This window comes from Herpailurus yagouaroundi, unplaced genomic scaffold, assembly GCF_014898765.1.
Source record: "Herpailurus yagouaroundi ecotype Mexico unplaced genomic scaffold, PumYag 142, whole genome shotgun sequence".
NCBI classification, from domain to species: domain Eukaryota; kingdom Metazoa; phylum Chordata; class Mammalia; order Carnivora; family Felidae; genus Herpailurus; species Herpailurus yagouaroundi.
In genome coordinates, this window is record NW_024412397.1 from 18,278,927 (window position 1) to 18,306,381 (window position 27,455).

A 27,455-nucleotide genomic window follows, 5' to 3' on the forward strand; every position below is an offset into this window, starting at 1 on the left:
TTTAGCACTTGACAACAAGCCTTGGATTTGGAAAACCGTCTCATCTGCTGGGATTTACCGAAGAGGGTTTCATGCAAATGGGAACATGTGTGTGTCCGGGTGGGGATGGGGGAAGCAGGGAGCGGCAAGGAAGCAGGAGGGTGAACTGGATCCCCAACAGATTTAGTAGGATATGAGATCTACTGGCTTGGCAGTATAGAATGTTCCTGTTACCAAGAGGGACCTTTGAAACCGGCCCACGTGGAGACAAACACTAAAATTTGAAGGTACTGCTATGTCATAAGTGGGCCAGTCTTCCCTTCTTTCCTTCTAGCAAGGAAAAGGGGGAGTTACATTGATAATACTGTGGCAAATGATCGTTCTCTCTTTCGACCAACCCCCAATCATCTTTTCTTAAGTTCTAGCAATTTAAGTTAAAGTGATGGTAATAGCTTTAGACAGCCCTTTGCTGGTTACTTCACCTAATTCTTGTACTCTGTGATGTAAATGCTATCATAACCTCCATTTTCAGAGAAACTGAGGCCCGTGAGGCACCGGAGCTTGTTCAAAGTCCCAAAGCCCTAAGCGAGAGAGTGGGGCAGGACTTGGATCCAGGAACTTCACCGCAAAGCCTGTCATTTGATTTTTTTTATTTATTATTATTTTTTTTTAATTTTTTTTTAACGTTTATTCATTTTTGAGACAGAGAGACAGCCTGAGTGGGGGAAGGTCAGAGAGAGAGGGAGACACAGAAGCTGAAACAGGCTCCAGGCTCCGAGCTGTCAGCACAGAGCCCGACGCGGGGCTCGAACTCACGGACCGCGAGATCGTGACCTGAGCCGAAGTCGGACGCCCAACCGACTGAGCCACCCAGGCGCCCCCAGCCTGTCGTTTTAATGACTACGTCATGTGACCTGATGATCCGTAGGATGGCTACAAGAGATCTTTACTAAACTCGCTTCCCAATCTTTTGTTCCAACTTGAAGGCCGTCTTGATGGAGGCAGGGCTTCCTCCAAGGCCCAGCGCAATCACTGGCTTTCAGAGGCAGCTACTACCTGTTGCCGTCCTTGCCTCCATCATGAGACCCTCAGAGACCCCTGGCTAAGCAACCAGCAGTGGACAGCCTGCTACATGCATTCCCTATAAAAGCTGAAGGACTCCTTGTCCCAGCTCCCCACACGGCCCTCCCTCCCGTTAGTTACGATTTTCACAAAGAGTTTGGAGCAGTTCTCTTTTAGCCCCCCTGGTGTCCAGTTAAGGTCGCAATGAGACAATTTCAGGAGCCACTGTTCTCTGGGGCCTGTTCCAGGAGGCCATAAGCTAGAGAGGGCGGCAAGAAGGTGGTCGGCTGGAGGCTTCGGTGACTTTCCTACCTGCCCTACAGGACGTAGGCTTGGAGGTTAGAATCAGCAGTTACCTGTAGATGCCGTGCCTTCGTGGGCACACATGTCTACCTTGTATTTCTTTCAGGCAATTCCTCAAATCACGACCCTGGCATGGTACACCACCCTGGTGCCCTTGCTCCTGGTGCTGGGCATCACGGCCATCAAAGACCTGGTGGATGACGTGGTAAGGATTTCTGGGGCAACTTTCTCCTCCCTGCTGTGAGCTTATCTTAGTTTGGCGTTAATATCTCATGTTTGGAGAATATTCAAATAACCTTTCCCCTCCTCTCTTCTAAAGGCTCGCCATAAAATGGATAATGAAATCAATAATAGGACGTGTGAAGTCATTAAGGATGGCAGGTACTGTGTCTTCCTTAACTTAGTTACAAGAACAGAACGGATAAGTACGCCTAGAAACATACTCAGAGATAACCATTCCAAACTTGGAAGTCTATTGGCACAGCAGCCTTTTCGTTGTAAGAGTCTCTCTTAACTTACTAAGACTTGGTACCCTCCTTGTGACCCAGGGGCTACAGCCAAACTGGGTTGTGGGCACTCGTCCTTTGAGCCCCGTGGCATCGGCCCTCGTGTGTTTTCATGGCTCCTTAAGCCTGAAGCTCCCGTCTCTGCTGTTCCCAACTTAGGTGTTCGGGACTTTGCTCGAATGTCTTGACCCCCCTTTCCTGGTTCTCCTTTCACTGTGCAATCAAGACCTTGTCCCTGTCATCTTTCTTATCAGAATTATTTGTGTGTGGGCCGCGGGGGGGGGGGGTGCCTGGGTGGCGCAGTCAGTGAAGTGTCTGACTTCATTCAGCTCCAGTCACGATCTCACAGTCTGTGAGTTCGAGCCCCGTGTCGGGCTCTGTGCTGACAGCTCGGAGCCTGGAGCCTGCTTTGGATTCTATGTCTCCCCCTCTTTCTCTGTTCCTCCCCTGCTTGTGCTCTATCTCTCTGCTTCTCAAAAATAAATAAATGTTAAAAAAAAAAATTGAAAAAAAAAAAAAAAAAGAAAAGAGAATTATCCGTGTAGGTGTCTTCCCTTCTGTCCTGAACTATAAGTTTCTCAAGGGGACTGTCTTGATGGTAACTGGTTGTATTTTGTCCATCAGAGTCTCCAACGCACAGAAAGGGCTCAATAAATGTTAAATAAATATTGTCCACTGTGACCAGTAATGAGTTGTTTTCTGAGCAAGCGCCTGGAGGCAGAACCACAAAGTCAAGTGCTAAAAATAGCGACTAGGAAAATGTCGAGTCGCTATGATGTCCACCTGAAACTGTAGGCTATTGTATGCCAATTATACTTCCCTAAAAAGAAAAAAAAATAGTGATGAAGGCCCAGTTCAAAGACTTTTTTTGTGTCAACACTGAGAAAAATAAGGTGATTTGCAGGCACTGTTCCACTGTGTCTAATTTGGAGATAGACTGCGTCAGCCTATACATCTGTTGGGATGGCTTTTTTCCCCTCCCAAATAAATGGATTCGGTTCTGAAGGGTACCTTTCAAATCACTTAGAATTGCTCTGATGAAGAGCAGTAGGTTCTTAGCCAGCCCGCACAACTGTGGCCATGGCTCACAACCTGGCTGACTCCACTGGTAAAGAGTAGCTCTGAGTGGCCTTGAATTTGGGGGTCAGAGTGCGTATCTGATAGGGCCACGGCTCCAGCTCCCCCTAGAGGAGGGTCAAGCCTGTGTGGGGACTTGGGCATTGTGGGGCAGGGCAGTGGGACCTCCCAAGGGGAAACCAGATGTCACAGTGGAAAGGCTCAACACAGTTGCCACTCACACCCCCAAAGAGCTGTGGCAGGAAGGTTCTTAACTTGCTCGTTTATAATTTGACACCCATTTGCAAATTCTAATTTACAGTTTTAGAGATGCTGAAATGTAAACTAACTACAACTTCATTTATTGAAAGATAAGCCAAATTCTTTTTTTTAAATCCTGAGATGGAGAAGTGTGTGTTCGATTCTAATAAAATTGGTCACGCTGGGGTATAAGCGTATATTTAAAGTGTATTTTAAATGAAAAGACACTGTCTCAAAAATAAATAAAAACATTTTAAAAATTTTTTTAAAAGTTGGTGGGGGGGGCACCTGAGTGGCTCAGTCGGTTAAGCGTCCGACTTCAGCTCATGTCATGATGTCACAGTCCGTGAGTTCGAGCCCCGGGTCGGGCTCAGTGCTGACAGCTCAGAGCCTGGAGCCTGCTTCCGATTCTGTGTCTCCCTCTCTCTCTGCCCCTCCCCCGCACATGCTCTGTCTTTCTCTCTCTGTCTCAGAAATAAATAAACATTAAAAAAATTTTTTTTTAATAAATGAAAAAACAAAACTGTAGTTTCAATCTCCAGGTCTCTCTTATCCATGAATTAATGGGAGGACAAACATGGTAATTGGAGTTCTGCCTCCGAAAATGTTAAGTTTATTAGTTGTGATAGATTCATAATCTCTGTTATGGGTATCTTTTCTATGTGTGAAAAGTTTTCACACAGACCACTGTATTTTAAAACTTTTTAAAATGTTGATTTGTTAGACATTTAAATGGCTCTTTCCTGTGAAACTTAAGACAGAAAAATAGTCATCTGTTTAATTTTATTTTGCATTTGATCAGTGTCCTTATTAGGCTTATGAGAAAAGCAATGCGTGCTCATTGAAAAGGCAACTTAATAGAGAGGAGGCATGCTCGAAAGTTCCCTGAGGATTCCAGGTGGCCCGTGCAGGAGCCAGAATGTGTTCCTGTCCTGGGACCACCTGGGTCCCGCGTCCTGAGCAGGTGGTTGACAACCCAGAGGCAAGAGAACAGGAGACTGGAAGCCCAGGACGTGAGCAAAAAGAGAGGAGGAGCCCAGTAGCTCCTTGCCACACGTTTGAGTAGCCCCATCGAGCCTTCCTGCCATGACGCCACACGGAAAGAACACATCAAAGTCATTACCATCATCACCGCTCCCCTTCAGAGGATACTGTGATTCACGTGACCACTTCATGGGGTTTCATCATGAAATTGGCCGAAGTTTCAGGAAACCTTTTTTCTGGGCTCTTCACATTTCCCCAGAAATCATTGGCTCCCAGAGAGAATAATTCCAAATCCTTTGCCAGTAACTTTTGAAAGGCCGGTAAACTCTCATTCCTTTTGACATTTAGGTTCAAGATTGCCAAGTGGAAAGAGATTCAAGTTGGAGACGTCATTCGGCTGAAAAAGAATGATTTTATTCCCGTAAGTGAAGAAGCCCCGCGTCCCTCATCTGTTATCCTCCCGTCTTCCGCCGGCGCTCAGTTTGGCCCTGGGGATGTCAGTATCGTTGATGTGTCTTGTTTTGCACAGGCCGACACGCTGCTCCTGTCCAGCTCCGAGCCCAACAGCCTCTGCTACGTCGAAACAGCTGAACTGGATGGGTAAGCGGGTCTTGGCTGGGCCCGTTTTCAGGCCGACCGTTAAAGGCGCATTCGTTGCATCGAAAATTGCATCAGAAGGGAAGCCCCGAGATCTAGCCTTGCCTCTACCCCTTGCTGGCTGTCCCGCGGTGTCCCTAGCAGACCAACCTCTCTTTTTTCAGTTCCGTCTGTAAAGTGGGGCTCTCACACCTGCCCTTCCCCCCACTTGTAGGGAGGGTTGAAAGGGATGGACACGTGAGCCCTTTGCGTACAGCTGAGCAGTGTCCACACACGTGTGAAGGACGATCACAGTAATGAATTACCGAGAAAACAGATTTTTTAAAGTGCTTGTCAATGGACGACTCTGAGTTTTCCCTTTGTTGGCTTTGGTTGGTATAGGAGCCCTTACGGGAATCGCGTTCTGTTTTTGACCAGTTTTGAATACATTCATTGAGTGCCTGCTAAGTTGCATTAGCTTCATGTGTTAGCTCACTTAATCTTCTCAGCGACATGATGAGATTATTACCTTGACCTTGCCCTTGAGGAAAGTGAGACACAAGGAGGTGAAGTAGCCAGCCCGAGGTCACTTAGTAAGTGGCAGGGCTGGGACGGTGCTCGCCTGTGCTGGCTGCCCAGGTTAGTGTCTGCATCACCCCCTCTGATACGAACACCCCTCCTCACACCCTCGATGTGCGTGACTTGTTTGTGGAGCGCTGAGATCATCTCGGTGCAACCAGGTCTGTCTTTGGTCTATAAATTAGTCAGGTGATCAATCATACCTATAAAACAGCTATTATCCCCATGAGTGAGAGACTCGGAAGCTTTCCGAAGGTAGCAAATCCTACGTGCCCTGTCAGAACAAACAGAATGGGGAGGTCGAGGGCCACAGTCAACTTCTGAATATATGGAAACCCCGAGTCTATCTTCGTGGAGGCTGCAGAAGGGTGTCTGTCATGTGCAGACAGCATCGCCGCCCCGATGCCCAGCCTGACTCTCTGTGTCCCTGAGCACACACTTTCCCTGCTCTGTGGGTGGGCATACCAAGTATTGGAGGGTAAGGTTCCCACCTCCTTTCCTAATTTTCTAGATAGAAGTATCTTTCAAAAATAGGGGATCCAGTTGTTCACTCTGGAAAATAATAGATTGATAGAGTCCAAGCACTTTCCGTAACAAATACGTCTTGTAGAATCGTCTTAATGTGAAGAAGCTAAAATTTTTTTAAGTGTATTTATTTTGAGAGAGAGAGAGAGCAAGAGAGAGGGTGCACCAGCACATGAATGGTGGAGGGGCAAGAGAGAGAGAGAGAGGGAGAGAGAATCCCAATGCGCTGAGCCTGATGTGGGGCTCAATCTCACAACCTTGAGATCATGACCTGAGCTGAAATCAAGAGTCAGAGGCTTAACCCACTGAGCCACTCAGGGGCCCCTAGAAGCTAAGTTTTTAAATAGCAGTGTGGTAGTTAAGTCTAGACTGGCAGTAAGAGGTTAGTAAGAAGGAGGACAGGAAGCTTGTAAATGCCTCCGTCCCATTCATAGTGCTCCACAAAAACAAACAGCAAAGGGGACCAGCATCTTCCAAGTCAGGAGTTTTTCTGTAGTTCAGGAAATAACCTCACTAAATTCCAAGTTCCAAGGCAAACTGAGAGTTCAAAAATAGGAAAAGCTAATGATCTGGCTTCTGCTTCCATGTATACCTAACGTTACTTTGCACAATTTTTCTTATGTGCCTTTTTGAGATCCTGGGTTTGTTCATTCAATTCCTTTTCTCCCTCTCCCTTTAGAGAAACCAATCTCAAGTTCAAAATGGCGCTGGAAATCACACACCAGTGTCTCCAGAGAGAAAATTCACTGGCAGCATTTGATGGTTTGTGCAGACACGCCTTACTTTGTTTTCAATTTTAGTTGCTCAACTCAGTCCCAATTAATTAAAACCAGAAAATCTTTCATGTGTGAATACTTATGTGAATCATATTTTTCTGAAGGTTTCGTTGAATGTGAAGAACCTAATAACCGACTGGATAAGTTTACAGGAACACTATTTTGGAGAAACACAAGTTTTCCTTTGGATGCTGATAAAATTTTATTACGTGGCTGTGTAATTAGGAACACCGACTTCTGCCATGGATTGGTCATTTTTGCGGGTAAATTCAGAGTTTCTTGGGAAATTGATGTGATACGTGCTTTTAAGATTTTTTTTAATGTTTATTTTATTTTTGAGAGTGAGAAACAGAGCACAAGCAGGGGAGGGGCAGAGAGAGAGGGAGACACAGACTGCGAAGCAGGCTGCAGGCTCTGAGCTGTCAGCACAGAGCCTGATGTGGGGCTCGAACTCACAAACCATGAGTTCATGACCTGAGCTGAAGTCGGACACTTAACCAGGCGCCCCTGATATGTGCTTTTAAGCTTTACAGGAGGGGATTGCTCTTCTGTTCATTCTCCACAGAAATGAAAGGAAGCATTGATTTTCCCAACTATTGATTGTATTGAATTTTCCATTTTTAGGTGCTGACACGAAAATAATGAAAAATAGTGGGAAAACCAGATTCAAAAGAACTAAAATTGATTACTTGATGAACTACATGGTTTATACGGTATTTATTTTCCGTTTCAGTAGATGAGAGGCTAGACTACTATCTTTTACTCTAATTTTGTTGTATGTTTTTCTTATGTAGAGAAATCTTAACCTCTGCAGGCCAGGTAGAAAAATGCGTGAGGCATTCCAAGAGAGAGAACTCTCTTACTTTTCCTCAGAAACGCCATATTCTAATCGGAGAATCCTTTTGGGAACCGAGGTTCCACTTGTAGGGTCCCCTGAATGGTTGAGTATTTTTTCAACTGGAGTGACCAGTTGGAAAACCAGGGAGCCTGAGATAAGTTAGTGGGGCCGGGCTCCTGTCAATATAAGGTTGATTTTACTGCTATTAGTTTCCCACAGGGGTAGTTCTCTTAAAAGCAAACTTTCCTCCCCAGCATGTAGTGTACAAGTCTAAATATAAGGCAAGGCTAAATATAAAGTGTGTTGAGGGCCCCCAAGACCACCCCCAGGTTTGGTGATTCACTGGAAGGACTCAGAATAAAACATCTAGTTGCCCTCATAGCTATGACTTATTGTGACTTATTTACAAAGCAAGATCAGCAAAGGCAAAAGGCTCATGAGGCAAAGTCTGGAGGAAGCCAGGTGCAAGCTTCCAAGAGTCTTCTCCCAGTAGGGTCACATGGCAAGACACCCTCCATTTCCCTAGCAACAACTTGTGACAGCCCATGTGAAATGTTGTCTCTACCAGGGAAGCTCATTGGAGACTCAGTGCCTGGGGTTTTATTGGGATCTGGTCACACAGGCCCCATCTGCCAGGGATGTACCAAAATTCCAGGTGCCCTGAAGGAATGTAGGGGATCAGCATAAACCATATTGTTTTATACAAACAGGCACCATGAGCCGTTCTTATCAGGGAATAAGAAATAAGGAGAGGAAGGGGGAGGAAGAGAGGAAACCGTTCCAAAATCTAAGTTCCTAGATGCCGGCCAAAGGCCAACCTTGCAAGCAGGACAGCGTCTCAGGCCCAGCCCCAAGATGTTGGGCAGTGCTCCAATTTCCCAATGAGAATTAATTTTTTTCCCAAGTATTTAGCTTAATTTGAATGCATAAGTTTTTAGAGACGTCAAATACTTACCATACTTTAATTACATATACACATTTAAAGTCGTATAAAAGTAATAACATTAAAGAAACAGTTCTTTTTTTCTCTCATCTCCCATTTCGTGAAAACTTTTCATGTGCATCTTCCGTGTCATTGTCCCGGTTATGGCCAGAGTACTCACGACGAGTTCCTCTCTCATCCTGAGCCCTGTGGTTTTGAGATATAGCACTTTTGGAATCTGTGGCCAGAAATTTCAATCTGTCCTTGTAAATCGTCTTCCTACCACAATTATCCGAATACCACTGGGATGGTCGACTTTTGCATTCATCCCAGAAGTATATACTCGTCATTTCCATAACAGAATACTCACTGTACCGCTTCAGACATGGTCTAAACCTTAAGTGGTAATGAAGTCTTCAGGAATAATTACCTGAATCAGGGTGAAATTCCCTTATGTTCTCTTTTAAAAAGTTATTTCCATCAAGTATTTTCCATAAATGTCCCATTTCAGCGTTATCTGAAATTATTTCATCCTAAGGTACCTTCCCCCAACAGTATGGTATTATTCAAAGTAAAAGTAATTGATAGGATGCACTGTAATGTGAGAATGTTTAAGGATTTGAATACAAGACACCAACCTTCTCTTTCGAACAATAGTTTTGGGAAGAAAACTGCACCTATATGTATTATGTAGGATAAATCAACCAACCGTAGAACTCAAATAGGCTTTCAAAGCCTTCGTAGGCACTGTTTTTCCTTTAAGTGTGTTGTGTTTACAGACTACTAAGTTATCACAAATGTGCTGGAGTATTGAGTGAGGTTAATTAGCATCTATGAGATTCTGGGGGTTGGGGGTTGGCGATCCATCTTCCAAACACTTCAGTGTGTTATGTCTTCCAGATCTTTGTTGTTCTCATTCTGCTTTCTGCTGGTCTGGCCATCGGCCATGCTTACTGGGAAGCTCAAGTTGGCAATTATTCTTGGTACCTCTATGATGGAGAAGACTTTACACCCTCCTACCGCGGATTCCTAAATTTCTGGGGCTACATCATTGTTCTAAACACCATGGTGCCCATCTCTCTCTATGTCAGGTAAGGCTGTCCTCTCTTCGGCCTTTTGCTTTAAGGAAGAATGCAGTACATTTTCCCAACTTTGCCCCTTCATCTCTATCAATAACTGTTTCAAAGGTCATACGGAACAAGTAAGAAAATAGCTTCATTTCAGAATTGGGGGTAATATAGGGAGAGGAAATTAACTTTGGAGTGTCTGTTCTGTGCCAGGCACAGCACTTTGTCTCTTGACCACTTTAGAGATAAAGACAACCGGGGTTCAGAAGTCACTCACTTGGTAAGATTGCTTCTCAGTGGACTCAAAGCCCAGGCTTCAGGAAGGACCTTGGGAGAAAGCTGGAGATTTAGACCGACATGGGAAAACTTAGTTGTTTTTCTTTTTAGGAACCTTCCTAATCTCTTCTCTGTGTCTTCCTTATTACCACCTGGTACATCCATTGCCTGTAAAACGCTTGCTGGGAATGCCTCTCTCCCTGCCCTCATTCAGCCTCTCAAAATGTTCTGTTTCTTATCTTAATCTGAACCGTAATAAAGGAGTCAGGGTCATATCTGTGACAAACAGTGATCACCTTGCTGAGTGAGATTTCTTCTTCTTTTTTTTTTTTTTTTACTTTTTTCTTTCTTTACTGTCAAAGTTCACTGTCATTCATCAATTGGATTTTAGACCATTGGAAGAGGAGTTGTGCCTTGGAATATCCCCAGCAGCCAGAGTCTACCTTGACCTCCAATTAAGTAACAGCCCAGAGACATACAGGATCACATACACTTCTGTAATTAGGAGCACTTAGTTTATTTTAATTTTATTACATGTGCATTTGTTTTATTTTTAATCTTATTACATGTCGTTAACGTTGCTCGTTCACTAGTAAGTAGAGCCCTGGGGAGCCATGTGTTTGCAGTCGCTTTAAAAAAGGAGAAACAACCACAGAAACCTGAGATAAGATTTACCTTTGTGGAGGGAGCTACCAAACAGATTATTTTGTCTAAAACCATGAATGTACGTTATAAACCGTGTATGTTGTTTTTGGTTTTAGGAAGTCATGTCATGTAACTAACATGGTTTCCTTCTTTCTCTTAGAAATAAAGGTCCTTCTACAGCACAAGGTGGATCAGGTCGTTCTGCTTTGTTTTCTACCCTTTGTTTCCATTTCATTCAGGATAAACTCATTATGGAGGCCACACTGTGACCCACAAGGCCCAGCATGGTCTTGTGCTGGTCATCCCCTCGCTCCTACAACCTCTTATACGTCCACCTCCGCCTTGGTCTCCCCCAACTTTAGCCTCCCTGATAGTCCTCACGGGTGCCAGTACCTGCCACAGAGCCTTTGCACCTGCTCTGGTCTCTGTCTGGAACGTTCTTCCCTCTTATCTACATAGTTGCTCTTTCATTTGCTTCAGGTCTCTGCTCAAACACCACTCCGTCTTAAATATCACGCTATCCCTTATTCTGTTCTCACCCTGCTTTGATTTTCTGTGGGGGATTTTCACCACATGATAGATGTACAGGTTTGTGGATTTGTCCTCATTAGAAGGTAACCTCCTTGAAGGCAGAGGTTTTGTTGGGTTTGTTTCCCTGGGGAGCCCCCCGCCCCCCACCCCCGTACCTAGAATGCTGTCTGTACATAGTAGGCACTCAGGAAATATTATCAGGGGGAGGGAGGGGGTTCTTTTTCCACCTCTTTAACTTATTGTAAAGACATCTTTTGCTCAGTTAACAATTGCTGGATATGTAAACAGCTTCCTTATACCTGAGATATATTTAATCCCTTAGAGTTTTCAAATTGTGATGATTCCTTTAGACTGTCTTATTTGGGACAGTCTATAACCTTATAAGACTTTAGGGGGAGAAAAACACTATGTTTTTTCAAAGTGTGGAATCACAACGTAGGGGTCATTTGCCAAAAGCACACCGATTCTGTAACCTAGTGGAACCTCATCGACAACCGGGGGCAGAGGTGAACATGGGAATGACGGGGGCAGGGGCGAACACGGCCATTCCAGGTGTCCCGAGTGTGATGGGAATGAGAGAAAAGAGAGTAGAGATTGCCACATTGTCACCATGTCCCTGGTCCCACAGGGCTGTGTTCTGCGCGTGGGGTGCTGTGGCCAGATGTTGTCAGGAATGAGTGGGAAATCGCACCAAACGAGGTGCGTTGACCCTGAAGCTGGAGAAGGAGGTGTCTGGTCGGGAGAACCCAGAGGCTTGGCCCACGGGCCACCACGTGGCTTGTCTCTTGGCAGATGAGCAGCTTGCCGTGGTGCGCACAAGTCGAGACAAAGCTCGCCGCCTGCCTCTCGTGTCGGAGAGCACCGTCCACGCTAATGTGTTGTCTTGCCTTCCTAGCGTGGAGGTGATCCGTCTGGGACAGAGTTACTTCCTAAACTGGGACCTGCAGATGTACTATCCTGAGAAGGACACGCCCGCCAAGGCGAGAACCACCACGCTGAATGAGCAGCTTGGGCAGATCCATTACATCTTCTCTGATAAGACAGGGACGCTCACGCAAAACATCATGACTTTCAAGAAGTGCTGCATCAACGGGCAAATATATGGTGAGTGGAAGCCATCGCTCCATCCCTGAGCATGCGTGACCAGCACCTGCCGTCCCAGAATTGCTGGTGCCGTCCGGGCGCACGGCCCCGGTGGCCACTTGGGGCCGAGTCCTGAAGGGGCTTCGCTGGCGGCACTGGGAACGCACGCGTGGGAGAGGTCAGAGGTCAGAAACAGGCACACACGCCTCAAGAAATCAGACACAAAATTACCATGTGATCTGGCTTCGGAGGGGATCCCGAAAACACCAAAAGCAGGGACCGGAAGAGGTCTTCGCACAACTAGGGTCATACGAGCATTATTCACAGTAGCTAAAGTGTGGAAGCAACCCAAATGTGAGTCAGTGGATGAGCGGATAAACAAAATGTGGTCCCACATACAACGGAACCTGGTGTAGCCTTAAAAAGGAAAACATTCTGGGGCGCCTGCTTGGCTCAGTCAGTTGAGCGTCCGACTTCGGCTCAGGTCAAGATGTCACGGCTCACGGGTTTGAGTGCCATCAGCACAGAGCCCGATTCAGATGCTCTGTCCCTTTCACCCTCTGACCACCCCCCCCACTCATGCTCTGCCTCTCATTCTCTAAAAAATAAACCTTTTTTAAAAATTATTAATACAGTGTTTTACATTCTTCTGCCACAGTACTTTAAAAAAAATTTTTTTTAATGTTTATTTATTTTTGAGAGAGCGTGAGCAGGGTAGGAGCAGAGAGAGAAGGAGACACAAAATCCAAAGCAGGCTCCAGGCTCTGAGCTGTCAGCACAGAGCCCGACACGGGGCTCGAACTCACGGACCACGAGATCACAATCGAAGCCAAAGTCGGACGCTTGACTGACTGAGTCACCCGGGCGCCCCTGAAAAATAGACATTTGAAAACAAATTTTTTTTTTTTAAGAAAGGAAAACATTCTGACACACGCTGTAGTGTGGATAAACCTTGAGGACCCGGTGCTCAGTGAAATGAGCCAGACACACAAGGGCGCAGTTAGTATGATTCCACTTATATGAGGCCTGAGAACAGTCAAATTTATAGAGACAGGAAGTAGAATGGGTGGTTGCCAGGGGCCGGGGGCAAGAGAGGATGCGAAGTTATTGTTTAATGAGTACAAAGTTGCAACTTTACCAGATGAAACAGCTATGGAGTTGACGGTGGTGATGTTATGCAGCAGCGTGATTGTATCTAGTGTCACTGAACTACAGGCTTCAAAATGGCTAAGGTCTGGGGCGCCTGGGTGGGTCAGTCGATTGAGCGACCGACTTCAGCTCAGGTCATGATCTCGCGGTTCGTGAGTTCGAGCCCCGCGTCGGGCTCTGTGCTGACCGCTCGGAGCCTGGAGCCCGCTTCGGATTCTGTGTCTCCCTCTCTCTCTGCCCCTTCCCTGCTCATGCTCTGTCTCTCTCTGTCTCAGAAATAAATAAACACTAAAACAAAAATGGCTAAGGTCAGGGTGCCTGGGTGGCTTAGCTGGTTAAGCATCCAACTCTTGACCTCAGCTCAGGTCATGATCTCACAGTTCGTGAGATCAAGCCCCACGTCAGGCTCTTTGCTGGCAGCATGGAGCCTGCGTGGGCTTCTCTCTTTCCCTCTCTCTTTCTGCCCCTCCCCTGCTTGCAGACTCTCTCTCTCTCTCTCTCTCTCTCTCAAAATAAACTTAAAAAAAAATGGTTAGGGTGATAAATTTTATGTTATATCTATGCCACCCGATTATTTTGAAAAAGGTGATTTCCATTCTAATATTCTGAAACATGCTGTATTTTAACAAAAATATTCAGGCTAATACTGTATTCAATTCTAATGCTCTAACTTTTAAATAAAGACTTAATACAATTTTTTAATAGCTACAGGAACACTGTGCTTTCTCCTTGTAGAAAACTATACTATGAATATGTTTTCACAGAAGGGGCATCTCAGATGTGGGAGCCCATGAAGAAGGTGGGACACTGGGGAATTAAGGAAGTGGTTCTCACGTACATGGTGACAGTCCCTTTCTAGCTGGGGGATAGATAAAGCACTTCAGAGGACAGGGGTCTGGCCCCAGAGGAGGATGCGGTATGGAACAAGAGAAGCACCAGTGTTTGAACCTCTAGACCAGGGGTCTGCAAACTCCTTCTGTAGAGAGCCCAATAGGAAATATTCTAGCCATTGCAAGCCAAAGGTGGTTCATATCAGACTTTCTTCTTTGTTATGTTCTGTTTGGTTTTTACAACTCTTGAAAAATGTGAAAATCATTCTAAACTTGAAAGCTGTCCCCAACAGGCCGGGACCCTTAGAACCAAAGCAAGGGGGAGGAGGAGGGACCTCTGCACGCAGGGGAAGACTCCATTTACCTTGTCCTGTTTGTTTCTCAGGAGACCATCGGGACGCTTCTCAAAACAATCACAGCAAGACAGAGGTGAGTCCTTTAACTGAAGGGAGGGTTTGGGGGTGTATTAGTTGCCTATGGCTGCTGTAATGAACTACCACAAAAAGGGTGGCTTAGAACAACAGAAATTCTACAGCTATTCTAGAAACAGAACAGAAATTCTACAACAGCTCTGGAGACTAGAAGTCTGAAATGAAGGTATCAGCAGGGCCATGCTCACTCTGAGGTTCTAGGGAAGAATCTGCCCTGGCCTCTTCCTAGCTTCTGGTGCTTGCCTGCAACCCTTGGTGTTCCTTGGCTTACAGACCCAACACTTAGATGTCTGCTTCCATTGTCACATGGCGCTCTCCCTGGGTATCTGTGTGTCTGTGTCCAGATCTCCCTCCTCTTATAAAGACACCAGACATTGGACTAGTGCCCACCATCCTCCAGTGTGACCTCATCTTAACTTGATGATATCTCCAAAGACCTTATTTCCAAATAAGGTAATAGTCACAGCCACTGGGAGTTGGGATTTCAACATATCTTTGGGGGGTGGAGGGAACACAATTCAACCCACAACAGGATGTCTTTTTGTTTTAAGACAAGGGTGAGCCTCTTGACACATTAAAAAGTACGTTATAGGGGCACCTGGGTGGCGCAGTCGGTTAAGCGTCCGACTTCAGCTCAGGTCACGATCTCGTAGTCCGTGGGTTCGAGCCCCGCGTCGGGCTCTGGGCTGATGGCTCAGAGCCTGGAGCCTGCTTCCGATTCTGTGTCTCCCTCTCTCTCTGCCCCTCCCCCGTTCATGCTCTGTCTCTCTCTGTCTCAAAAATAAATAAACGTTAACAAAAAAATTAAAAAAAAAAAGTACATTATAATCCTAAGAAAATTTTTCCATAAAGACTTGGCTTCCAAGAGAAGCTTCTATCATTTGCTAAGCCCACGCTGTTATTTTTAAAATCACATTTGCTCGTCCTCCCCCACCTGTTTCAGCAAGTGGATTTTAGCTGGAACACCTTTGCTGACGGGAAGCTTGCGTTTTACGACCACTATCTTATCGAGCAAATCCAGTCGGGGAAAGAGTCGGAAGTTCGGCAGTTTTTCTTCTTGCTTGCAGTCTGCCACACGGTCATGGTGGACAGAATTGATGGTGAGTGTTTCCTGGCATCTCAGACACGGGGGCCCAGGTTTTTAGTTTCCAGGTAACTCGTGCCCGGCGCCCAAATGCACGTTGGGTAGTATGCACGACACGTCTGGGTGAGCATCCACCCTGATGGTCTACGAGGCAGCAAAGCGTGAGACAAGCCCCTAGTCTATGAAAATGCACATCTTCTTCACAGGGATAGCTCCCAATGCGTTTATCACTTTGCAAGTGAAATCTTATCGTTAAAAGAAACGATTGACTCTTGCATTATGCGAGAAGAATCACAATCTTCCCGCCCTGTTATTACTTGACATTTATTGAGCGTGAAGAGTCAAGTCTTATCTGGATCGTGGCTGGACTTTGAACTTGAACAATCTTTACTGCAAAATAATTTCAGAGAGAATTTATTTTCTAGATTCAGATATGTTTGGGGTTTGAAATAATACCCGCCAGGGCCTCGGCTTCCTTAAGGTGCCTTTTTCATCGGAAGGAGCATAATTAACGTGTATTTGCATGGGAACCAGCAAAGCTGACGTGTGACGTGTAGATTCTTTTTTAAAAAATGCTTATTTATATATTTTGAGAGACACAGAGAGTGAGCAAGGGAGGGGCAGAGAGAGAGGGAGAGGGAGAATCCCAAGCAGGCTCCATGCTAGCAGCATGGAGCCTGAGGTGGGGCTTGATCTCACGAATCGTGAGATCATGACCTGAGCCGAAATCGAGAGTTGGATGCTTAACCGACTGAGCCACCCAGGTGCCCCTCCTTTGCAGAGTTCTTAAACACAGCTCGTGCCAGCTTTGTTATAGCAAATTTGTCCGATGTCCGTGAAAGCCATTTTTTCACATATGGACATTACACTAAGTTACACACCTGTGCGTTATAGAAAGAGGAAATGGAACACTTTTGGCATTTCTGCAGGGAAGCGCAGGCTGCCTGCCCATCCTGCACTTGAGTGAGTGCAGCACAGGAAGGTGCCTTTCTGTTTTCTGCCCCTGAGCTTTTGTGTGTGGCAAGTGCAAAATCTCCAGAGGGGGAATACGCAGAAAAACTGAATGTGTAAAACCTCTATGTGCTATCTTTCAGCAAATTTCAAAGAAATCCATTTTAAGCATGGGCATAATGGTCCAATAAAGCAAGATGACAGTGGAATTCAAATTGGGGTAGATACATGGAAGGTTATTAGCAGCCAAAGTGGAGGAAGACAGACATGCCAGGTCATGAATAACTCATGTAGAGGTCAAAGTCTGTTTTCTAGACAACCACGTTTTACTCATACGATAAGAATCAAGCATGATCTTTCTGAGCAACTTGGTTATTTTAGGTCTTGACTCATTAGTGAAATTATTCATCCTTTTGTGTATGTGTGTGGGGGGGTGGCATTTTGAGAGCTAACCAGCCAACTTAGGCAAATATAATTCTATGGTCTCTATTTTCTCTTCTTTTCACTGGGATATTATGGGAAGAGCCCTATTCGGCTGGAGATGGGCCAGCCCAGCTTTGGTTCCTACCGGAGCACCCAGTGTAGACCAGGATCTTCGGTCCAAGCATCAACTTCCTCAGTGTTGCGAGCAGAAGGTTGGAATTCAAGGTTCCTTTCAACCTCACGTTGTGCTGGTCTCTGTCCCACTGTCTGCTGAGGCAGAGAATTGTACCTCCTGAGGAAACTTCTCTCACACAGCATGTGATGGGCCATTGCTCTAGCCACTATGAATGGAGAACAGCTTGATCTCTAGTGGGAGGAGGTTAAAAGAGAAATTGGTTTTGATACATGAAGTACCTTGAAAGGGTCTCTTGGAAAGACCTTAGGAACCCCTCCTCCAGGTATGATAGATAAGGACATTCAGACCCCAGAAGGTACAAGGACCTGTGTGACTCAGACAGCAGGTCAGAATCCCTTCCGGTGGGATCCCCTTGCAATCCCTGGGGTGGGGCGCCTTGCTCCTGTGTTTTCTCTCTCTTTGTAAGACTAACGGAGACTGGTCAGTCTTTTATTACGCATAACATCGACAGGAGAAGGGAGGAAATCCTTTCATATCTGTTGCCATACACATCTGCCTAGTGGAGCAGACAGTGTGTGTGGCCCGAGTGCTGAGTCCCCATGGAGGCCCATGGGGGCAAAGTGTGGAGAGGAGGCATTGGGTTTCTGTTGAATTTCCACAACTCAGTAGCTGAAGACACCCATTCTTTAGCTCATTGTTCCCTAGGTCGGAAGCCTGGGCACGCATGACAGGGTTCTCTGCGCAAGATCTCCCCAAAATCAAGGTCGGTCACGTTCTCTTCTGGAGCTCGGGGTCCTCCTCCAAGCTCACGTGGGAGCGCAGGATTCAGTTCTCCGCAGCTGAAGGACCGAGGCCTCTCTTCTTCCTGGCCACGTGGCCCCCTCCATCTTCAAAGCCAGCAAGAGAGAATCCCTCTTCCGTGGAACCCCTTATATGCTTTGAAGCTCTCTCCCTAGGAAAAGCCCTGTGTCTTTAAGGACTCACCTAATTAGGTTGGGAACACTCAGATAATCACCCTGTCTTGAGGTCAACTGATTTGGGCCTTCGTTACATCTGCAAGATCCCTTCCCAGCATTTTGAATAACTGGAAGGAGGTGCTGCTACCCTGGGCCCCCCCCCCCCCCCGGGAAGGGTCCTTGGGGCCCTCTTTGATTCCTACCTCCTGCAGAGGCTGTGTGAGAGCAGGGTGTGGAAGGCTTGGGGACCTCTTCTTCACCTGCAGGTCATTAAGTCAGGATGTGCTGTGATTAGAGGTGGTGTTGAGGAGGCGAGAGCCTGGAGACAAAGGAGACTGGGTTGGAAGCTGAGGGTCTGGATTATGGTGGGGTCTTTGGGAAGGATGAGGAAGCCATAGATGGGGGGGGGGTGGGGAGGGCATTCAGCGTGTGACTTGAAGGGGGTGAGATTGTTGAGGGGAAGGAGTGGTCTGAGAGGTAACTTGTTTCAGGGCAGGTGACCAGGGGGTGGGCTCGTATCTGCCACAGGAAGCTACGGTGTCAGAATCACCAGAGATGGGATTTGCGGTTTGAGCATCTTTTTTCATTGGCGCTGTTTTCCTGCTCCGCAAATTAGTTTATGAAAGAAAACAATGCCTCTCTGATTGCCTCTGAGTGTAGAGTAAATAAAAGGGTTCTCGCCAGAAATGACTGCAGAGGATTATTTTTTAGTCCTGGTTTCTTCCTGCAAACATCAAGTTGGAGTTTGGACCAGCTCTCTGAATTTCTTCCTGTCTCCATTAGCCTGCAATTCTGTGACTCTATTGCTCGAACCAAGTGGGAGGGTTTTTTAGGGGGTTTTTTTGGTCATGATAACAATATCAGTGTTTGCTCCAGATATGATTGTCTCAGTCATGGGAACTTTACCACCTTTTATCATTTCGTCGCTCTTTTTCTGTTGGAAGTAAGCTTGCCGTCAGCATGACGCGGGGAGATCACTGTGCCAGCTACACTTGCTGAAGAGGTTGTGTCCCCACTGCTGCTTGTTCAGTTCCCGGGGCTCCTGGGCAGCTCAGTTGGTTGAGCGTCCTCCTCTTGATTTCGGCTCAGGTCGTGGTCTCGAGCTCATGGGATGGAGCCCTGAGTTGGAGCCTTCTTGGGATTCTCTCTCTCAGCCTTTCCTCCACTTGCACTCTCTCCCTCCCTCCCTCCCTCCCTCCCTCTCTCTCAAAATAAACATTAAAAAAATAGTTTGCCCTCTGGCAGCCATGTGTGCTTGAGGAAATGGATGGATTTGGCGTGTACATTCGTAACTTCTGATGTATGCCTTTCTGGGTGAGCAGAAAACAACCTACAGTGTCCTCTTTAATTACTAATTGGGAATTGATTGATACTGACTTGGAGTGAGCCATCTGAGCAGGCGTGCGGGGGTACAGCCCTCCCTATAGCCGATTCCCCCAGGAGCATCCTCTCCTTCTGTGTAGCCTGATGTTTTCAAAAGCTGCCCATCCATCCATGGTCTGCTTCCTGCTCAAACCGTGGTGGAAAAGGAAATGCCTTTTTTCTGTAAACATTCACCTGACCGTGGAAGTACTTTTCCTTCTGCTTTGAAGCAGAATAACGAAAGTAGAAAAACGGAAAATCTTTTTCAACTTTTTACTGGAGTACAACAGGTGCACGGAGCCCAGCATGTAGCTCAGGAGGTTTTCACAAACTGAATCCTCCCATGTCACGAGCACCCAGATTTTAAAAAACCGACCGTTATGAATCCCCCAGAAGTCCCCTGGTGTTCCCTTCCAGTCATTGCCCCTCGAGGGGCACTAGTCCTGACCTGGAATAGCACAGGGACGCTTCGTCGGTTTCGTGGTCTGTGTAGATGGAATCACGCAGTGTGGACTTGCGTGTCTGGCTTCTTTCACTCAACGTTGTGACATTTATTCCAGTTGTTGAAGCGTCCTTGTGAAGAGAAGGCAGCTTCCCATTAATTGACTTTAAACATCAAGAGGTTGAACAGACTGATGAATGTTGAGGTTTTATTTTAATATGGCTATGCTGAAGAAAGTACACTCTTCCAGAGCAAAGATAAAGTATACAACCCTTTTGGAAAACAAATGACTGATATATACCAATAGACTTGAAAAAAATCAGTATTCTCTCTCTTTATGTTTTACTTATTTAAGTAATCTCTATGCCCAATGTGGGGCTCGAACTCTCGACCTCAAATTCAAGAGTCACATGCTTTTCCGACTGAGCCAGTCAGGTGCCCCCAAAATTACCAGTTTTGTTTAGCTCAGTATTATCACTTATCCTTAGAAAACAGTCAGTCAAACCTTTATACACCTGCAAAATGGTCACTACAATGTTATTTTTGAGAGCAGAAAATTTGGAAATAGCCTAAGTGCGTATAATTGGAAAAATGGGGACGTGTTTACATTCATTAAAATAATGTTTAGAAAGAATTTTTAAAGTTATGTCAACATGCTCAGAATATTGGGTCAAAATAACAAGAATGTAAACGTATGATAGAAACCATTACCTAATTCGGCATTTTCGAAAGGACCGGAAAGAATGATAAGAGCATGCCAGTGGCTCTGTGTTTCCTCTGGATGGTGGCAGTCTGGGAATTTGTTTTCCTATTCCTGGACACTTGTCTTCTTTTCCTCTGGTTTATATTACTGTTTGTAATTAGAAATAAAACCATAAAGTTTGAAAAGTGTTGGGGCGCCCCGGTGGTTCATTTGGTTAAGCGTCCGACTTCGCCTCAGGTCGTGATCTTGCTGTTCATGGGTTCCAGCCCCGCATCAGGCTCTGTGCTGACAGCTCGGAGCCTGGAGCCTGCTTCAGATTCTGTGTCTCCCTCTCTCCCTCTCTCTCTGCCCCTTCCCTGCTCGCACTCTGTCTCTCTCTCTCTCTCTCTCTCAAAAATAAATAAACGTTAAAACAAAGAGAAAAAGAAAAGTGTTAATGTTGGCATACTCTTTAAGAATCAATGATTTGTTTTCTTGGGGATGTGTTGGGCTTTGTGAGACATCCTTGCCCCCCGTGTGAGCCTCAACAGTGAGCCCTCCGTCTGGTTTTTACAGATTTTCTGGTTTTCTCTCCTGCCTCCTTTGTTAGGTCAGCTCAACTACCAGGCGGCCTCTCCTGACGAAGGCGCTCTGGTGAGCGCTGCCAGGAACTTTGGATTTGCCTTTCTCGCCAGGACCCAGAACACGATCACCATCAGTGAATTGGGGACCGAGAGGACCTACAGTGTTCTTGCCATTTTGGACTTCAACAGTGACCGGAAGCGAATGTCTATAATTGGTAGGTTTCCCTCAAGAGTGTGTCTGCAAATCGCTCATTGAGAGGTTGCCTTTTATGCATTTGATTTCATGGCACCAGAATAAAACAGGCGATGGAGGGACCACTCAGCTCCTGGGAGATTTCCATGGACTTCTTGAAACACCTTTTTTCCCTTTATTCTGCATGGGGTCCATCACTCACGGGGACAATGGCAGTTTATCTTGAGTCTTGCAAATGTTGACATTCTTCAGCAATGTGAGCTGCGGCTGCAGGCTGCAGAACCTTCGGTGGTAACAGTGGGTGGTGCGTCCATAACACGTGCTTTGGTTTTGTGAGGCCGTCCGAGCCTGTCTGCCCTACACTTGGCGGCAGGGAAGGGAGAAGCAGCAGGACAGGGGTTCAGAGGAAAGCAAGGCTGTGCTGATGGAGCAGAAGTGAATCTCCAGGGCAGGCTGCCATTCACCGTGGCTTCCCAATATTGAAATTTTTAAGTTCACAATTAGAAACAACTTCAAATTTACAGAAAAATTGCAAAAATGGTTTAGAGAACTCTTGTATTCTCTAACTCGACTGTTGGCATTGGCCATGTGTTGTCATTTTCGTCATATACAGATTCTTGTTTCCCGAGCCATCGGAGAGTAAATTGCAGAGCTAAGGCTCCTTTCCCCTAAATACCTAAGTAGGTATTTCCTATGAACAAGAACATTCACTTATATGTAAATACGATGATCAGAATCAGAAAATTCAGTGTGAGACAATATTATTATCTAATCTGCAGGATGTTTTCAGATTTTACCAGAAATTTTCTTTTCCCTGCCTCCCTCCCTCCCTTTCTTTCTTCCTTCCTTCTTGGTTCAAGACCCAAGATTGCATACTGCAGTAGGTGATTGTTAACTTTGGTCTCCATATGGGGAAACTGTTATATATATATATATACGGAGAAATGGATCTGTCCGATATTCCCTCATGACTGAATTCAAGTTACGCATCGTTGGCAGGAAGGGTGCGTGGATTGGTGCTGTGTCCTCCCAGCATATCACATCTGGAAGCACAGGGTTATTCGTGATGTTAGGTTTGATTGCTCAGAAAGTGTTCATGAGATTTCTCCACTATGAGATTGAGTTTTTCACCAAGAAAAATATACAAGTTCAACTGTCTACTGAACTCTGGGCACATTTTACTGAGTGCTTTCTGTATGCCTAGCACTGATCTAGGCCGATTATCATGTCTGGCATTTACCTTGAACTCAAAATCAAGTTAGCTCTGAGGCACGTACTATCATTAAATTATCTCACAGATCCAAAAATCCAAGAAAATGGTCACAAGGAGTCATGTTCTGGTCTGAGTATTAAAGGCAGTAAGCGTCCCAGGTTTATAGGTAAGAAAGATTCCTATAGCATGGACAAAGAAGGCATTATAGAAGATATTAGCACAGGGCATGGCACATAGTAGGGAATCAGTCAATATTTGCTGAGAGAATAAGTAAGGATAGGAAAAGCTAAGCTGACTACAGCATTCTTTTCATATTTATTTCACTATATTTCATTGTATGTAGATAGTGGCTTACCAACTTTGCTGAGAGGGAAGTTTTTCTAGGTGCATTTATGATTTTAAACTAATGGTGAATTATTAGCAGAGTCACCCTTCAAATCAACTTTAGAAATGTAGTTTTCTATTAAGAAGTCAAAGCTAACTTTATGATTTGCTTTTCCTTCTCTTACTACTAGTAAGAACCCCAGAAGGCAACATCAGGCTTTATTGCAAAGGCGCTGACACAGTGATTTATGAACGGTTACATCAGATGAATCCAACAAAACAAGAGACACAGGATGCCCTGGATGTAAGTCCCACCGTCACCCTTTCTGCCGCAGATTGCAAACTTCCTTTCTGATACTGTCTTGTGAGCTGAAATGAAAGCTCTGTGTGAACTGTTGACCCTTCTGTTGTCTTAGTGCAGTTGTGTGGAAAGAGCACCAATGTAGGAAAAATGGCAGCCGTGTTCTGGTTCTGCCCCTGCTGCTGACTTCCTAGGACATGACCATGGTGTTCTTTCCCGGCATCCCGGTTGGCAGCATCTGTAGGACGGGCCCGGGGGAATGACTGGTCTGTCTTCCAGTGACCTTGAGCAAGCCACGTAACTATAGTGAGCTGTAGCCTTAGTATCTGTGTGGCCTCCAAGAATCCCACCAACCTCTTAAGGGACAATGAAGGAAAGAAAGCATTCATGTAGGATGGGGTGTGACAAAGCAATGCGTCGGATAACTGAGTTCTACCTTTGTTAGTAAATCAGTTTGGTCTTCATTACTTCAAATTTGTTATCTAAGGGGAATGTGAACTTAGTCCAATGATACTGCAGTTATTCAGAATGCTTCTGGAAATTTCTCTCTTGGAATTGCTTACCAATCCTCACATGGTTTTGGTTCTATTAATGATGGCAATGAAGTATGGAGGATACCCATCAGACCTGGTATCCCAGTTCTGCCTCTTCGCCTGTTTTGTGTCCTTGGGGGAAACAGTTGACGCCTAGCTGAAGCATTAATGACCTGTGTGAAAGAGGAAGAGGGTAATTCCTACCAAAGAGAGTCCTTGCAAGGGAAAGATCTTGCACAATTCCCAGGATTTAGTAAGTGCTTAGTAAAGGGTGATTTCTTCCCTGGGTCTGGTCGAGTTTGGGGCCAGTCAAAGGTCCTTGAGGAAGAAGCCTGTATATGTTGTTTACTTACGGGGGTCTCGTTTTAAGATTGATAGGTGGTTGAAGCAGTTACGATAGATCATTTCTCATGAGGATATGAACACTGGCAATTTAATCAAACAGATGCAGAACCTTCCAAAGAATCTTTGAAAGCAAACACTTAGTTGCGTGATGCGTTGGAACAAGATGTGACTGAAGTACTAAAAACATTTTTACTGGCTCATATTTAAACTGTTTAAAATAGCTTAGGGGCGCCTGGGTGGCTCAGCAGGTTAAGCGTCTGACTCTTGATTTTGGCTCACGTCATGATCTCCCAGTTCATGAGATCCAGCCCTGAGTCGCTCTGCGCTGATGGCATGGAGACTACTTGGGATTCTCTCTCTCCTTCTCTCTGCCTCTCACCCATTCGCACTCTCTCTCTCTCTCAGAATAAATAAACATTAAAAAAAATAAAATAGCTTAAATCTGTTCACCATGATTAAAATTTCCAGCCACTCTTTTTCGTTAAAATGTTTTACCACAGCTTTAACGGTGGCTCAGGTATTTCCGAGCTGGTTTGAGGATATAATGCTTGGTCGAGAGTCCACAGTTGATTGGGCTTGTAACAGTTTGTGGGAACAAATTATAAAGTTGTCAGGCCTGTGTTTACAACATCATCACACCCCAAGGCAGCTCCCTTGTCTGTTATTTTCTGTGTGGTTACGAGAAAGAGTTTTCTTCTCTCTAGTGACTTGATTTAGAGGAAATGTATACCTTTCTCTTTAACTAATTTGGGAACTACAAATAGGACCCTGAGAATACTTAAAGTGAAAAACAAAGTATTTGTTTAATCTCCTCTACAGAATGTTTTTATTCAGAGTCCATTATCTTTCATGACCTCTTTTTAAACGCGCGTACTGTTTTACTTCAAAGAAAGATTTCAAACTGGATCTTGAGTTACATAAAATTAACTTGTCTTTGTTGGGTGGCTGATCTTTTAAATAGATCTTTGCAAGTGAGACTCTTAGAACTCTGTGCCTTTGCTACAAGGAAATTGAAGAAAAAGAATTTGAAGAATGGAATAAAAAGTTTATGGCTGCCAGTATAGCCTCAACCAACCGGGATGAAGCTCTGGATAAAGTGTATGAGGAGATTGAAAAGGACTTAATTGTGAGTTTTAACCTTCATGACTTGCTATTCTAAACAGAACTGGACATTTTACTAAGTTCTGTCATATTTTTTTTTTAATTTTTTTTCCAACGTTTATTTATTTTTGGGACAGAGAGAGACAGAGCATGAACGGGGGAGGGGCAGAGAGAGAGGGAGACACAGAATCGGAAACAGGCTCCAGGCTCTGAGCCATCAGCCCAGAGCCTGACGCGGGGCTCGAACTCCCGGACCGCGAGATCGTGACCTGGCTGAAGTCGGACGCTTAACCGACTGCGCCACCCAGGTGCCTGGAGTTCTGTCATATTTTTATTCTCATGCTTGAAAGATAATTCTAACTTCAGCATTTCAAATTGGTGCAAAGGAACTAGGTCACTTGAATTTCTTCTGTCCAGTGAGCGAGACAGAAGTTGCCACTATAAGAAAACAAAGGAAAGAAAACATTGAGCTTCCAATCTGATTCTGGTATTTTTTATCTCGCTTATTATAATTCATTATGATTTTTACACGATGACAAATCATATGTTTTATTACACTTTGAGAATTACTGGACTGATTTGTATCTTGTAAAACCTCGAAACAAGAAAATGATACCATTTGTAAATGAAATTTCTCAAAGTTTAATACCTATCACCTGTAGAATTTAGATTAGAAGGAAATAGCTAGTATTGACCTTCAGGGAGAGGAAGTGGCTTGTGTCCACGTAAAATAGCCTGTATGTAACGAAAGTATATTTTTAACATCCTTGATTTTGTACTTACATTTTTACCTTGGTAAACTACTTTAAGCGAAAAGGGCTTGAATGTTTTATTTTTCGGTATGAACCGCAGCCACCCCTGCTGTTATTACTGGCCACCAGCCCCAGTAGAGCGCCAATCGGGGTATATAATTAGCCATTCTGCTTATTGTAGGCTGGCAAACTGCAATTACAGAACATTTTGAGCTTATTTTGCTAATTCCTTTTTTTTTTGAAATGTACATTCCAGCTACTGGGAGCCACAGCTATTGAAGACAAGTTACAGGATGGAGTCCCAGAAACCATTTCAAAACTTGCAAAAGCTGACATCAAGATCTGGGTGCTCACTGGAGACAAAAAGGGTAATTCAGTTTGCGGGGAGGCGTATCTGTTAATTCATTAAGCGTTCGTAGTTCCTGTATCCCTTGCCCAAGATGATTTTCTCAGACTTTCCATCCTGCACAAATACGGTCCATTCCTTTGAGACAGAGATGCTTTCTTTAAGAAACCCTTCTCCGTTATTCCAGCTCACGCTGGCAGCATCCTTCCAGAAACTCCCTCGGTAGCAGAGTTTTATTTCTTCTACTTGACCTCCTGATCAGGCCATTTTAACTGTGTGGTCAGTCTGATCTTTCCAGCCAGACGTGAACTCCTCTCGTGAAAGGACCATCCCTTTGGTCCCTTTGTCATTTGTTGGGCACAGAGCAGAACATAATACAAACTGCTGAGTAATAACTTTTGCTTTTTTTACCCATTTTATTGCCTGAAAACTATAATTAAAATTTTACACCCAAGGGATGATTTGAATTTTTTTTTAATTTTTTTTTAATGTTTATTTATTTTTGAGACAGAGAGAGAGAGAGCATGAACGGGGGAGGGTCAGAGAGAGAGGGAGACACAGAATCCGAAGCAGCTCCAGGCTCTGAGCTGTCAGCCCAGAGCCCGACGCGGGGCTCGAATTCGCAGACCGCGAGATCCTGACCTGAGTGGAAGTTGGACGCTTAACCGACTGAGCCACCCAGGTGCCCCAAGGGATGATTTGAATTTTTAAATTTAGAGCTCAACAAGGCATTATTTGGCATTGATACCCTTCTACAAGCCTCTCACGGAAACCAGATAATTTCTCTTACTCTGACATCATTTGTGAGTTACACACTCTGATAAGCTAAGGGAAGTCCTGACCTTAAACAAATAACAGTGGGTGGTGATGGGAAAAGGGGAAAAGTCTCCAGTAGGGGCCCCATGTGAGGGTTTATGGAAATAATTATCTTTTTTTTCCATAACAGAATGATTAAGCCACATGAACTGAATGTGCTTAGTAATTCAATGAACATTGATTTGTTAATCAGTTTGTATATTTATATATTTGATAATAGAGTACATTTTATAATTGAAAACTTCTCAAACCAGACTTTGAGTTCTATTTATTTTATCACAGAAAAAAGGCTTTTGCCCCCCTTTTGTGTATATACATTGCTACTGAAAAAAAAAAAACTCACCATATTTGATTGCATCTGGCTGTTACTTGAAAAAAAAATGCTTATTACTAGATAGTCAACTATTCATCAATAGGCACAACACTTAGTGTTTTTTTTTTTAAGTTTATTTATTTTAAGAGAGAGCACGTGTTAGTGGGAGAAGGACAGAGAGAGAGAGAGAGAGAGAGACAGAGAGAGAGACAGAGAGAG

The 27,455-nt window shown here is 44.9% G+C and overlaps 1 protein-coding gene across 2 annotated transcripts in view; it reads left to right on the plus strand.

The window, feature by feature from the left end:
* ATP8B1 (ATPase phospholipid transporting 8B1) overlaps positions 1 to 27,455 on the plus strand; it is a 127,711-nt gene that overhangs the window by 83,552 nt on the left and 16,704 nt on the right. For both annotated transcript variants that reach the window (XM_040478711.1, XM_040478712.1), the window contains exons 5-19: positions 1,451 to 1,549; positions 1,664 to 1,725; positions 4,500 to 4,572; positions 4,681 to 4,751; positions 6,511 to 6,593; positions 6,712 to 6,870; positions 7,232 to 7,320; positions 9,268 to 9,458; positions 11,782 to 11,990; positions 14,334 to 14,377; positions 15,323 to 15,479; positions 21,026 to 21,214; positions 22,921 to 23,033; positions 24,870 to 25,034; positions 26,018 to 26,129. In XM_040478711.1, the coding sequence (XP_040334645.1) occupies positions 1,451 to 1,549; positions 1,664 to 1,725; positions 4,500 to 4,572; positions 4,681 to 4,751; positions 6,511 to 6,593; positions 6,712 to 6,870; positions 7,232 to 7,320; positions 9,268 to 9,458; positions 11,782 to 11,990; positions 14,334 to 14,377; positions 15,323 to 15,479; positions 21,026 to 21,214; positions 22,921 to 23,033; positions 24,870 to 25,034; positions 26,018 to 26,129 (1,816 nt within the window). The remainder of the gene's footprint in view (positions 1 to 1,450; positions 1,550 to 1,663; positions 1,726 to 4,499; positions 4,573 to 4,680; positions 4,752 to 6,510; positions 6,594 to 6,711; positions 6,871 to 7,231; positions 7,321 to 9,267; positions 9,459 to 11,781; positions 11,991 to 14,333; positions 14,378 to 15,322; positions 15,480 to 21,025; positions 21,215 to 22,920; positions 23,034 to 24,869; positions 25,035 to 26,017; positions 26,130 to 27,455) is intronic.